At 56.1% G+C, this 13,479-nt stretch overlaps 2 protein-coding genes across 2 annotated transcripts in view; both read right to left on the bottom strand.

The window, feature by feature from the left end:
* The window catches only part of IL17REL (interleukin 17 receptor E like), a 33,534-nt gene extending 27,964 nt beyond the window's left edge, over window positions 1–5,570 (bottom strand). Inside the window, exons 1-2 of the mRNA XM_075552600.1 lie at window positions 5,526–5,570; window positions 111–138 (exon numbers count right to left, since the gene is read on the bottom strand). The gene's annotated coding sequence lies outside the window, so the exon portion shown is untranslated. The remainder of the gene's footprint in view (window positions 1–110; window positions 139–5,525) is intronic.
* A 1,514-nt stretch (window positions 5,571–7,084) lies between these two features.
* The window catches only part of TTLL8 (tubulin tyrosine ligase like 8), an 85,348-nt gene continuing 78,953 nt past the window's right edge, over window positions 7,085–13,479 (bottom strand). The window contains exon 14 of the mRNA XM_075552598.1: window positions 7,085–7,233. Coding sequence (XP_075408713.1) covers window positions 7,085–7,233 — 149 coding nt within the window. The remainder of the gene's footprint in view (window positions 7,234–13,479) is intronic.

Here is a 13,479-nt window from a genome sequence, read left to right as displayed (position 1 = left end):
CAGCTGCCTGAGTGGGTAAGGTGGACAAGGGGACTCAGGCAGGTCTGGGTGGCCCTGGGGTGCGTGTCCTGCTTGGTGGCCCATGCCCCGTCAGGGTGTGAGGTACTTACGTTTCTTGCGGCTCCTGCAGACAAAGTCCTGTGGACAGAACAGAGACGAGGGTGAGAACCTTGCTCCCCACCCGGGGACCCTGTTCCCAGTCACATGCCCCCCTCCTGTCTCAGCCTCTGGTCTCTCTCTCTCTGGTCAGGCCCAAGGCTCCTCCTCATGCCTAGGGCCACTCCCCGACTCTCAGGGGCCCCAGGAAGGCACAGCCCAAGACCCGGCCACCAGCATCGCTTCATAACCAGGGGCCTGAGCACAGCCATGACTGTCCGCTGCCCACGCTCTCAGGAGCAGCTTGTAGGCGCCGGGCAGTGCTCAGCTTCCGAGACACATGGATGTAACCAAACAGGGCTTCCTGGCTGCAGGGGGCTTCCTTTCTGTGCTGGAGGAGATGCCAAACCCCAAACAGTGCCCCCATCTATGTTCCATGCTAACAAGTGATGTGGGGGACAGGGGGGACAAGTGGGCTGAAATTCTAAGTGAGGTGCCCGGGAGCCTGCCCAGTGAGAATCGGGGCAAACTCTGAGAGTGGTGAGGGTGGGAACCAGGGGGGCATTGGGAGAGGTCTCCCTCCCAGACTGGACTCTCTCAGTCCACGTCCTTGCACCTCTTCTGCCCAATGGGGGCAAAGCCTGGAGGGACACCCAGTGTGAGGACAGATGGGCCCCGGGAAGGTCCTGAGTTCTGGAAGGTCAGGCCAGAAGGCTGCTCCTAGCACACTGGGATGGGCAGGAAGCTTCACGGGGCTAGAGGGTGTGCTGTGTGCTCTCCTGGGGCTGCGCGGGACCAGTGCTGAACAGTGACACCACGTGGGTACACGCTGTAACTGCATCAGGAAGCTCTGTGGAAGGGAGCCGGGCTTCTCTCAGTAGCCCCAGTGGGAGAGGGACAGTGATGTGCTGCGGGAATCTGTGGAGTAGGGACTGCTGGTTTGTTGTGCCTCCAGCCCCCGAAACCCCCTTTTATTTCAGAGCCATTTTGAAAGCACGGAAAAGTGTTAGACAGCATCCCCTAGCCTCCCCCATGGGTAACTCCCCCAGCCCCAGGTGCTCCCACGTGTTTCCCCCACTGACGCTCGCTCTCTTCTGGGGTTCCACGCTGCATTTAGCCTCCCTCTCCCCAGCTTTAGGAACCCTGGAGGCACAGTGGTTATGTGCTGGCCTGGAACCTCAGGGTCAGCAGTTGGGAACCACCACCCGCTGTGCAGGAGGAGCCTGGGCTTTCTACTGCAAACAGTTGTTGTCTCAAAAACCCACAGGGGTCACTCTGAGTCCACATTGGCTCCATGGCAGGGAGAAAGTCACAGTTCTGCCCTGCCCCATAGGGTCACCTTGAGTTGGCAGCGACCCCATGGCAGTGGGTTCCCGGGGTCCTGATGGCATGGTGTGACATGCTCGGCTGCTGGAGAGTCGCCGTGGGTCAGAATCGTTGGAATCAACCAGAGGCAGGGTTATATTTGAGCTGCCCCCATTTTGGAACTCTTTTCAATGAGCCCCACCCCTGCCCCAGGCCCACAGCACCACCCCGTTTTCAGGCCACCCTGATATCTCCCTAGAGACCAAGAGAGCACGCAGCACTTCTCCAGCCATCAGAGACCCCACAGTTGTCCAAGGACCCCATGCCTCCATCCTTGGTCCCAAGTGAGGGGCAGGCCCCCCAAGTCTGGCCCAGATGATGCAATATGACCAGGAGGAGACCTGGTAGGATGTGCGTGGGGTGTGGTAGGTGGGGGGCTAGCCCAGGCCCTCCAGCAGAGACACCACAGGCTGAGCAGCAGCATCCTCTCAGCCCAAGAGACCAGGGCAATGCAGGGCCATGCCCCTCATACCAGTCCAGGCAGGCATTATTTCCTGCCTCCAATGTCTGGGACAGTGGGCACCTACTGCCCTCCAGACACCATGCAAATTCTCAGTGACTGGGACTTACCCCTTCCCAGCTCAAGGACTGAGGGGAGCCCCTGGGGAGGGAAGCTCTGTGGAGGGGGGTGGCCTTGATGGTCACCCCTGCCTGATTTGTCCTGTCCTGGTGATAAAGCACTTACTGCCCAGCCCCACCTGGTGATAAGTCACTTACTGCCTCAGCCTTTGTGGGTGCCTGGTGGGGCAAGCCCCTTCCCTTGTACCATCCCTGACCCCCGCCCCCTCCAACTGACGGCAGTGATACTCCCGCACTGGGTCAGACCCTCCCCAGGCCCAGTGACACCACCAGGAGGGGCCGTGGCTGGGTGGCATGTCAGAGGGGGTGGCACTGAAGAGACTGGATAAAATTTAAATGTAATGTTTCAAAAGAAATGTATTTATCTCATAAAAATATCCCTCTATGAGTTATAAGAAGACCGTTTTTCTGTGCGCCCAGCAGACACGTGTCAGGACACCCCTGGGCAGGGAGGGCAGGTTCGCTGACTTCCGGACCAGCTGGCTGCTCAGGGCAGAGCCACTCCGGGTCATGCGCTCCCTGTCCATGCCAGGGCGGTGTCCGCCACACAGCAGAGACTGCTGGCTTGGCCGGTGCCTGGTGTTTGGGGACAGTACTGGGATAGGTCGTATTTGTGAACTGCATCAGTCACTGTTTGGAGGAGGCAGGAAGTATTAAAGGAATAGGAGGAGAGATTTTTAAAGGGTGTCTGCAACCCAGTAAGAATGCAGATTTTACTAAGCGATTGTTGGACTGATATCATCCGCGAGTTAGTACATCCAGGCAGTACACACCTGTATTGATCACGTATTGTTCTGTGCTGAAAAGTGCGAACAGTCATTACTCTGGCTCTGCGGGGCTGGGACAGGAGGCTGGAGGTGACAGGGTGGCGGGGCTAGGGAAGGAGGCGGTCCTTGGGTGGCAGAGGTGGGGTGACCGGGGCAGGGTCTGGGAGCTGAGACAGGGGTGGAGCCCTGTCCACACAGTGGCCGGTCTGGCGGGGCCAGTGATGTTTGAGGTGGCCAGGGGCTTTCCTTTGGGCTTGGTGGGGCTTCCCGCAGGGCGGGGTGGGGCGTCTGAAAGGAGTCACCCCTTGGCCTCTACCTCGCAAGCCAAAGATGCGCTGCTCTAGGCCTGGGAGCCTGGGGTTGGCAGCACTGGTCTGCACCTGAGGAAGGGAGCAGGACGCCCGGGCTGGGGAGGCCTGACTTTCCCACCTGGAAAATGGGTGGGACTATCAGGGCCTGACCCACGGAGTGGGGTGGGCAGCAAGGGGGTGAGAAGGGGTCTCCTGGGCGGGCTGGGGGCAGCATAGCTGTCTTCAAACGAGTGTCCTGTTCTCAGCGGGGGGCAGGGTAGGGAACAAGAGGTGTTTTGGGTATGGGTGGGGCCTGATACAGGCACAGAGGAGAGGACACTCTGCCACGGGAAGGGGGGCCTTTGTGTGCAGTTAGAAGGTTTCAGCTAGCAGAACCTCCCCTTCCCTGCCCTGTATCCTGTGATGTCCTCTTACCAAGTTCATCAAGTCATATGTCCACCACCAGGGTGGGGTCCCCAAGATGGTCCCTCTGCCCGGAAACCTCTCCCCTATAAGGTCTGAGCCTGTCCTGGACCCCTGCAGCCTGGGTTTTTGGGTGAGCCTGCTTCCCCCCTCCTGCTCTGCCCCCTCTTCAAGAGGGGGTCTCTGGAGAACCCCCCTAAGCACAGCCCTGCCTCCTCCCCACTGTGGGTGGTGGGGTAGGCAGTGCTCCCTCCCACCCTGGCACCCCACTGCTCCCTACATCCCCCCCCCACTGGCCTCTTTCCTCCATACCCTCCCTCACACAACCCTGCACCCATTCTCTGGACACAGCCTCAGTTGTGGGGACAGACAGGGGGCTCAGTCCACAACTGTCCACACCTCAGCTCCTATCTGGACCCCATTGAGAGTCCATCTGCTCTCCCTAGACCCTCCCTAGACCCTTGGCCCTCCCTAGACTGCAGGCCAACATTTCAAAGCAAGCCCCCCCACTTCCCACCCCCCCAAGCACACACAAGGCTCCCCACCTCAGGAACCAGCCCTGGTCCCCAGACATGGAAGTAAATGGGGGGTGGGGGAAGAATGGGGTTGTCAAGGATTTAATTTGTTGACCAACAGCCCTCGGAAGCAGCAGGTAAGAAATACTGCCTTGGGCAAACCTGCTGCGCAGCTGCACACCCATGTCTCCTGGGTGGTTGAGAGCGCCTGGGCCAGGCGCCAGCTGGAAAGGACTGCTGAAGAACTGGTGCTGCTGAGGGGCACCGAGTTCTGTGGGCTGCCAGGAGAACCCACTGTCTGTTTTGGAAGATGGACCGCCAGGTGCTCAAGTCCTTTGGACACATGAGCAAGAACCCATCCCTCTAGGATGATGCCAGGCTTGGTGGAGCAGATGGACTGGCCTGGTGGCAGTGGCAGCAGTGGCGGTGGGTCAGCCCCCAGTGTGTTCTTGCTCACACACAGTGCGCTGTGAGGCACCGACCATTGCCTCACCCATGCAGGGGGGGGGGGGCAGGCTCATCCCCCTCCTGCCTCTCCCATGACCTGAGATCCCAGCTCTGCCAGCGTCACCCCAAACCACGCCCCCATCTCCACTGAGAGCCTAGTCCTGGACACCCTCCCTTCCCGCTGCACATTCCCCCATTCTTCGATGCCCCCTGGCCCCACCACCAGCACAGGGAGGCCCCTCACAGCCTCCTCGAGTCTTGTCTCTTCCAACAGTTCCCAGTGGCTTCCCGTGTCCTCTCTCTGAGTGCACCTCCTACCCCAGTCTCAGCCTTTGCCCTGTCCCCTCCGCTCCACAGCCCGACTGCTGACTTGGGGAACCCGCGTTTCTGCCTGTCCCCAAAAGTCAATGGTCTGCCCCTGGCTGGTCCCCTGAGTCCTGCTCCCTCCCACCTGTCTTCCTAACAGTTGTCACCACAGTGGGGGGGGAGGGGCTGTTTTCCCAGAGGCCAGGTCTCCTCAAGGCGTCCAGCAGATACTTTGGCAGCATCCCCTTTGACATGCATGTCCTCATGGGCCTGCCGCCACCACCATGAAGCCCTCCCATCTCATGCACTGGGCCTCGTCCTGGGCCTGCTAGTGCCTGTCTGGGCAGGGATTCCTGGCCACACATCCCCTTCAGGGAGGACGACGCCCTCCCTGGGGCAAGATGACTCCCCGGTGAGCCCCATTCCTGGGGCAGTCTCCACCTGGGACAAGTTCTCCCAGGATGAACCCCTTTGGACCAGTCCCCCAGGATGAGGCAGCTCATGGGTGTGCATGCTGGGGTGCAGACTGCAGGGTTGGGGCCCTTCTGCCCAGGCTCCCCACAGCAGCATGTCTGAGTGGTAAGGTCAGCCAGGCATATAGCTGGACCTCAGTCTCAGGCCAGTTCAGCCTCCCTGGCCTCAGCACCCTGCACACCCAAGGGCCTGTGCCCTTAGCCTGCACTGTGCCGTGGGGGTCACCTGTGCACAGGTGGTGGCCACCCCAGCCCAAGACTTACCTGAGAACAGGAGAAACCACATTCCTGGATCCTGGGGATAGCCAGGCTCTGGGAGATGGTGCTGGCCAGGCAGAGGAGCGTGAGCACCCTCCTCACCAGCATACGGCAGGCACCACGGTGAGTGGCGAGGGTGCGAGGCTGTGCGTGTGCCCTGCCGCGTGGGTGCATCTTGGGGACACGTGTGCACACACAGGCTGCCCAACAGCTCTGCTCCCCAGCAAGCCAGCAGCACAAGGCAGGCAACTGACTCCGCCCCTTTGAGGAAGGACCAGTGTGGCGCTGTGGACTTCCCCTTGGCCCCCTGCCCCCAGCACAGCCTGGTGGGGTCAGCCTCACAGCGGCCTCTCTGGTGGCTCAAAGAGGCTGTCTGGGCTCAGACCTCAGCCTCTCGTGTGTGTGTGTGTGTGTGTGTGTGTGTGTGTGTGTGTGTGTGTCGGGGGAGGAAGCAGTGGTGGGTGGCTCCTGGTGGGTGGGCAGAGAGGTCATCCTGGGTACCTGCACCCCAGTCCCAGTCCCCTGGGAAAAAGCTTTCCTGCATGGGCTGGTGGGATTCTGTTGGTGGGGTACACTGCCCCCTCCATCACGCCTGGACCCCAGAGGTGGAAGGCACTCTGAGTCGATGGGTCCTCAGGCGGGTCTGCACTCCGGGAGATATTGGAGTGGCTTTCTGTGCAGGACCCCATGGGGCAGGGCTTGGCTGGGTGCTGGGGGTCTGCTTCTTCCAGCCCTCTGGATGGATCCAGGCAGGGGGCAGGGGGCACAGAGGCCCCAGTTCTGGGCTCTCAGGCTCGGCCAGCCTCTTCTGTGCCAAAATTAAACGGGGCAAACAGAGGCAGGATCCTGACAGGGCAGCCCCAATGCTGGCATCAATAGGGGGGCAGTACCCCAGACCCGTAGCCCCCAGGGCACACACACTGCCCTGCCTGACTTCGGGACCCTCTCCAAAGTGAGCACAAATTCCAGTGGACTGAGGGGGCATCCTAGGGACCCCCCCACAGAGGGGCAGAGACCCTCAAGGACGTTGAGTGCCCTACTCTGCCCCATTCCCTGTCTCCTACCCCAAGCTGCCCACCTCCCTCTGTTCCCCTGCCCACACGAGGCAGCTCCCGCTGGTGACCTGGATGCCATGCCTGGTCACTGAGCTTGTCCACTGCCTCAGCAGCCCAGTGCTAGTGGGGCACCCCCGTTCTGTTTTGGAGCTGCGGGGAAGTGGATCAGAGATAAGAACCCCCACAAAAGTACACAGATCTTTTGCAAAACCTCACAGTCCTCCTGTTCGGCCCTGGGGGACCAAATGAGGTCCAGTCCACCACAGCGCTGCTCGCTGGAGGCCCAGCGGTGGACAGAGAGCGCAAGACTAAAACCAAATCTCAGCGGTGGGGGATTCAGGGGTGGGGGGGTGTCATTCTCCCCTACAGCAGGGGCTGGGAAAGCAGGGGCCCCGTGGGGTACTGGCGCCGCTGCACAAGAAACACCACGGGCCCGTTTCTGTAAAATAGCTCTGTATACAAGTCCATGGGGAGCGCAGGGGTCCCGCCGAGCCGCTCGCCATGTCCTGGTCACAGGCCGCCGCCGTGACCGCCGCCCAGGGGCACGAAGGAGGCGCCTTGCAGGACCGCAGCGCAGAAGGAGCGGCAGCGCTTGCAGGGCTGCGCCGGCTGGAAGGGCCCGCAGCACACCAGGCAGGGAGCGGCGACGTCCCGAGGCCCTGCGGGGGACACACACTCAGGCGACCCCGGGGGGACGCGCCCTCCGCTCCCTGCGGGTCCTCGGTCCTCGGAGGCCCTGCCACCCCTCCCACCACGCTGAACCCTGCAGGGCCTCTGAGAACCAGCTGGCTGCTCCTTCCCAGGAGGGCTTTCGGAGACCACCCCACCCCCTGCCCGCATCGTGCCAGGCCTCCGGGGTGCTAGCGCCTCCCTGAACCCCGCTGCAATTGCACGCATCACTAGCCATGCAGCGTGCCCCCAGTTCAGGGTCTGTCACTCACTAAAGCTATTGGCGTTCTGGCCAGGCGGGGAGGGACTGCAGCAGAAAGCACCCTCTGCCCATCACTAGCTAGGCACAAGTTGCAGGTGAGTGGCAGGGCAGAGGCCCCCCAACCCCAAGTCCGCGCTGGCGCCCCCCCCCCTGTCCCATCCGGCTCCTCCTCGGGACGCACCCAGTCCGCAACCTCCTCCAGACGGCAGGACCCGCGTGGACTTGGCATAATTTCTTAGTGTCCAGCCAAGGAGCCCGGGCTGCCCCAGCCTGCACTGGGCAGGACCCCACCGCCTCGGAGCCCAGAGGAGCCAGCCTGGGCAGGGCAGGTGTGGGACCCAGGGCCAGGTAGCTTGGTCCCTCGCACCCTCGGGACCTAAACAAAGGCTGAGTGGGAGGTGCAGAGACTGGGCGTCCAGCGTCAGGGCAGAGATGGAAGCGGGGGCAGAACACGCAGCCAGCTCTGGGAGCCTGCAGGACCCTCCCCTCCTCCAGGACAAGTCCAGATCCCGGAGGGACAGGCGGCAGTGAGTGAAAGCTGTCCCGGGGCTGCTCAGCCCTCCAGTGCCGCCCGGCCCAGCCTCAGGAGGAAACAGGCGCGCACGCACCCGAAAGGGCTCGCGAGCGCAGCGTCAAGGCTGGCAGAACAAGATGGAAGGGTGGAGGCACCGCAGAAGACCCCCGCCCCTCCAGAGGGGCGCCCCAGGCCGGAGGCGAGGCAAGAGGAGTGGGGGGGGACGCCCCAGTAACACAGTCACCAGAAAAAGCTAATCCCTAATCCCAAATCCACCGGCCCCACCAGGGGAACTTCAAGGAAGGTATCCTGCACTCTGAGCGCAGGGGAATCCCCGGGAATATACCCCAGATTCACTGGCGCAGGGATTTGCATGACAAATTCTTCAAAGCTTGGGGCTAGGGCTCTAGTTTGTGATGCAAATGTTCTTGCTACAGAGAGATCCCCGGTTATGCTGTTATTACATCAAGCACAACATTGGAGAAAGGGCGCGTTGCTGCCAGTCTGCATTTGTAAAAGTCAGGTTTTATGCCGATAGGCAGCTAAAACCGAAGGTAGAAAGATTGAGCCAAACCTGTTAACAACAGATTCTGGAGGAGGAAAACAAAGCAAATGTGGACACACTTACACTAAGCAATGGACACAGTCCCAAAGGTGCTTTCTACATCACACGCGCGCGCGCGCACACAGAGTGAGAATGTGAACGACCCAACAGTGTAAACACAGCTGGCTGACAGGGTACCCAGCAACTGCAGGTGCCCCTGCTTTCTGGCTTGTATGGAGGAACACAGGCCCTGATCCTCTGTTCCCACAGCGCTTGGGCATGGTGACAGCTCGCTGTGGTCTGCTGGAGGGTTCTGTCTAAGGTTGGTTGGGCCTTTGGATCTTTTGGATCTTTGTTGAGTTTCTTTGTAGGTTTCTGTCCTTCTCCAAAGGCAGTGTGCTGAAGTTTCCCACTAGTGTTTTGTACCACATATTCTGGGGCCCTGTCATTGGACGTGTGTCTGTGTCGTTTTGATGAACTCACCCTTTACTCCTTCCTTATTTTATTTTTCATGGTGCCTTTTTATGAAAACCCTTTCTTTTTAACCAGAGACTAAGAATATAGGTGTTCCTGCTCTGTTTTGATTATTGTTTGCTTGCTATTCCCCCACCCTTTGAATGTTAACATATTTTTCATTATGCCTAAGGTGTAGCTCTTGTAGGCAGCATATTGATGGGCTTTGTGGGTCTATATTAACCCAATTCTATTGCTCTCTATCTCTTTACTAGTGCATGATTATCGACGGGTCTGAGTTTACCGCTGTCATTTTGTTGTGGTGCGTGTGTGTGTGCGTGTGTGTGTGCATGCGTGGCATGGGTGTTTTTTTTAGTTTCTCTTACTTTTTTGTGCTGAGTCCTTTTTGTTTGTGCATTTCCTTTTTTCATGAAAACATTCCCCTGCACGTGGGAACCAGACAAGGATGCCCTTTATCTCCATTCTTATTCAATATCGTGCTGGAGATGAAGAAATGCTCATGGTCTCCAGCCATTCCAAAGATGCAAATCAGAACAATAGTAAGATACCATCTTAGCTCAGAAATGACAGCAAAGTTCAGAAAAAGTAGAAAACAAATGCTGGAGGGGATGGAGAGAAACTGGAACCCTCACCCACTGCGGATGGGGCTGCAAACGGGCAACCACGGTGGAAAGCGTCAGGGCCCACCGCAGTCAGGAATAGAAATACTGCCATATGCCCTAGCTGTCAAGCTACTTGGTATCTGTCCTACAGAGACAAAGACATAGTATGAACAAGACATGCACACCCATGCTCACTGCAGCACTATTCACAGGAGCAAGAAGATGGAAACATGCTAAATGCTCAACATGGGCACAATGGTCCTTTGTGGAAAATGATTAAATGAACTTTGGTGCATGCACATGATGTAATGGTATCACTAAACAAGTATGACAAAGCTGTGAAACACCCATGACAAGGATTGAGTTGGAGGGCATGATGCTGAGTGCAGCTAGTCAAACAGTAAAGGACAAATATGGTATGAGACCACGGTGTTAATCCAGGTTGAGCAGCCATGCAATGACGCCGAGTGCAGGAAGATCACAGGCTGGTAGGTGGAAAGTCTTGTGGACCCAGTGGTGATAGAAGCATCTCAGTGCTGGCGTGGGTCTCCATGTGGCTCCTCCAGCTCCAAGGCTCTGGCTCCATCAGCATAGCTCCATCTGGCTTGTCAACAGGAATGTTAAGCAGAGTGTGTGTCCAGCCTCCTGGGAGGAAGACAAGAGCTCCCAGAATCCTCAGGTAAAGCCATGCCCACACAGAGGCCTCATTGGCTATGACATGATTGACAGGCTAGACTCCACCTCTTCGCTCAAGTTGAGAGGAGCTGAGGTAACTGCCACAACCACTTATTATTTTTTAATCAAGATATGACTTTTCACACCCAAAGAAACCGGCTTTTCCCTTGCAGAGGGGTAGTGGGGAGGAGATGAGTCACTCAGGGTTCAGTGTAGCAACAATGAAACTCAAAACCTTCCTCTAGTTCCTGAACGCTTCCTCCCCTCCCAATTACCATGATCCCAATTCTACCTTGCGGACCTGGTTAGACCAGAGGATGTACAGCGGTGCAGTAGGGATCTGGAAACACAGGGAATCTAGGACGGATGAACCCCTCAACACCCACGGTAGGAGTGGCGACACCAGGAGGGAAGGGGGTGTAGAAAGGGAGAACCGATCTCGGAGATCTATGTGTAACCTCCTATCTGGGAGATGGGCAATGGGGAGGTGAGTGAGGGGAGACTCCGGGCAGTGTAAGATAAGATATAATAATTATTTATAAACTATCAAGGGACCAGGGGGAAGGGGAGAGTGGGGAGGGAGGGGGAGGGGGGAAAAAGGAAACTGAGCTGATTCCAGGAACCCAAGTGGAAGGTGAATTATGAGAATGACGAGTGCAACAAATGTATAAGGGTGCTTTGCTCAATTGATGTATGTACGGATTGTGATAAGAGCTTTATTAGCCCCAATAAAAAGATTTATTAATTAAAAAAAAAGAAACCGGCTTTGATGGCTATGGGGATGCGAGTAGACAGGGCGGGGGAAGGGGAGGCAATAGGCTATGGGACAGATAAGTGTATCATAGATAGAGGTGAAGAGCATACACTAATAAGAGGAAGGTGGGGGAGAAGATGAGAATAGAGCGGGAAACAGGGAAAGCCATTGGGAGGTTTGATACATTATTTAAGTGTTTGAACACAAAAGTGATCTGATCTAGAAACCCTGCCTAACTCACAATAAAAAGTTGAGGAGGAATATCCCTGTCATTAGTTAGAACAACAGAAACATTTTCTCTAAGCCTAGCCTGCAAGTATCGGCACATCCACCAGGCTTAACACTCTCCACTCTTTACGCTTTGAGCCATCTCCTGGGCTCAGGTCAGGGCTGTGGTCGTTGGTGCTTCAGGTCTAGTCTGTAGACAGCACAAGCTCGGCTTTTGTTTCTGCTGCTGTTTCTAAGTTTGTAGCTATTTTTCAGTGTTTTATCTACAATGTTGCCTCAGGTAGTATTTGAGCCTGTATCAGTGGCTTTCTGTTGTTGTGGAAAAAGCAATAATAATGAAACATGAAAGTTTTCAAAGGTTTCTGCTCAGTTAACTGATAATATAACGAATAATGTCATTTAATGTAGAAAGATTTTACAAAACATTTTTGCTACTAGTATTTTAAAAAGCTAAGTAATATGACATTAGAGCGGCTTACGATTACCGTTATCACTTATCACGCTGTCATTAGCACCCCAGGTGACACTGTGGGTCAAGCACCGGGCTGCGGCAACACCCACCAGCTGCTCTGCAGACGACAATCGACGTCGTCTTTCCTGTGAAGGCTCCATCTCCGAACCCTTCCACTCGGGGTCAGAGAAGCCCCGGTGCCACCGAGTCTGCATCTGGATAGTCTATGATTCAAACGGATAGCCCTCGTAGGTGACGAAAGATTCTGGGGGGTCTGTGTGAATGACACCATGAGACGTAGCACTGAGTGATACCAGCCCCCGTGATGCCACGATAGGTCACACTCACGGTCTGAAAACTGGAATATTAAAAAGGCGACAATTCTCCCCAAGCTGACCAGCAGGTTCAATGGCTACCAAAGAAATCCTACCCTTTCCTCCTGACCACCCCCCCCCCATATTTTAGGTTGACAAGCAGCATTTGCCATGGAAATTCAAAAGGCAGAGTGGTTGTTGGTATGGAGCGCCCCACTCACCAAACTGACCAACCTTGGCCAAGTGACCACCCACTCCCCAGGACACCTCACAGCAGAGCTTTAAACACACTCCCATGGCCAGCTGGGTCTCAGGGAGCAAATCTGGTGGGAACTCGGGGAACAAATGTGACCTGGGCAGCCCTCTGGCCAGGGATGAAAGTCAGGGAGGGCTGGCCAGAATCTGGCCAGGAGCCTGGGCGCAAGTCCAGCGAAGTGATCACTCTGCCACAGATGCCACGTGAGAAGCGCTTGTCACAGCACTGGTGTTGGGCATCTCTTTAGAGGCGAGGGTTGCAGCAGACACCCGACTCAGTGATCGGAGCTGGTGCCCAAGCCTGGGGAGGCACTGTGACAATGAGTTGTGGGTTTTATGGCCAGCTGGTGGGGTGAGGAAACACAATTTAAAAAACAACAACAAAACCCACTGTCACAAAGGCCTTATTACTAAAATCTACAATACACTGCTAACCTACAACAAGAAAAAAACCAATTGTCCACCCAGGAGGTGGGCAAATGACCTGAGCAGGAGTTTCTCAAGGGCAAAAATCCAAATGGCCAATAAATATATAAGAAAATGTTCCAGATCTCTAGCCACAAGAGAAATGCAAATTAAAACAACTATGAGATACCACCTAACACCCTCAAAGATAGCCCAATTCAAGAAATCAGAAAACAACAAGTGTTGGAGGGGATGGGGAGAGATGGGAACTCTTGTTCACTGCTGGTGGACATGTAGGTAGGTATGCACAGCCACTATGGAAATCGATTTGGCGATATCTAAAACAGTTGGAAATTGAGCTACCATATGACCCAGCAATCCCCTACTGGGCATATACCCAGAAGAGACAAAAAACAAACCACGGTCAGACATCTGTGCCCCAACGTTCATCGCAGCACAGCTCACAATTGCAAGGAGTTGGAAACAACCCAAATTTCCACCAACAGACGAATGGATTAAAAGAGTATGGTACATACATACAATGGAGTATAACACATCCCTAAAAAGCAGTGATGAACACATGAAGCACATCGCTGCATGGGAAGAACTGGAGGAAATTATGCTAAGTGATGTAAACCAAGCACAAAAGGACAAGTACAACATGAGTCCCCTGAGGTAAGCTCAAAAAATTCAAAAGGGGCATAAGGAAGATGATGCTGCATACATATGTTCCTGGGGTGAGGCCCAGGTAATATGGC

The sequence above is a fragment of the Tenrec ecaudatus genome, chromosome 6 (assembly GCF_050624435.1).
Source record: "Tenrec ecaudatus isolate mTenEca1 chromosome 6, mTenEca1.hap1, whole genome shotgun sequence".
Lineage (NCBI taxonomy): Eukaryota > Metazoa > Chordata > Mammalia > Afrosoricida > Tenrecidae > Tenrec > Tenrec ecaudatus.
The sequence above is the reverse complement of the archived record's forward strand: the minus strand, read 5'-3'. Positions and strand labels throughout refer to the sequence as shown.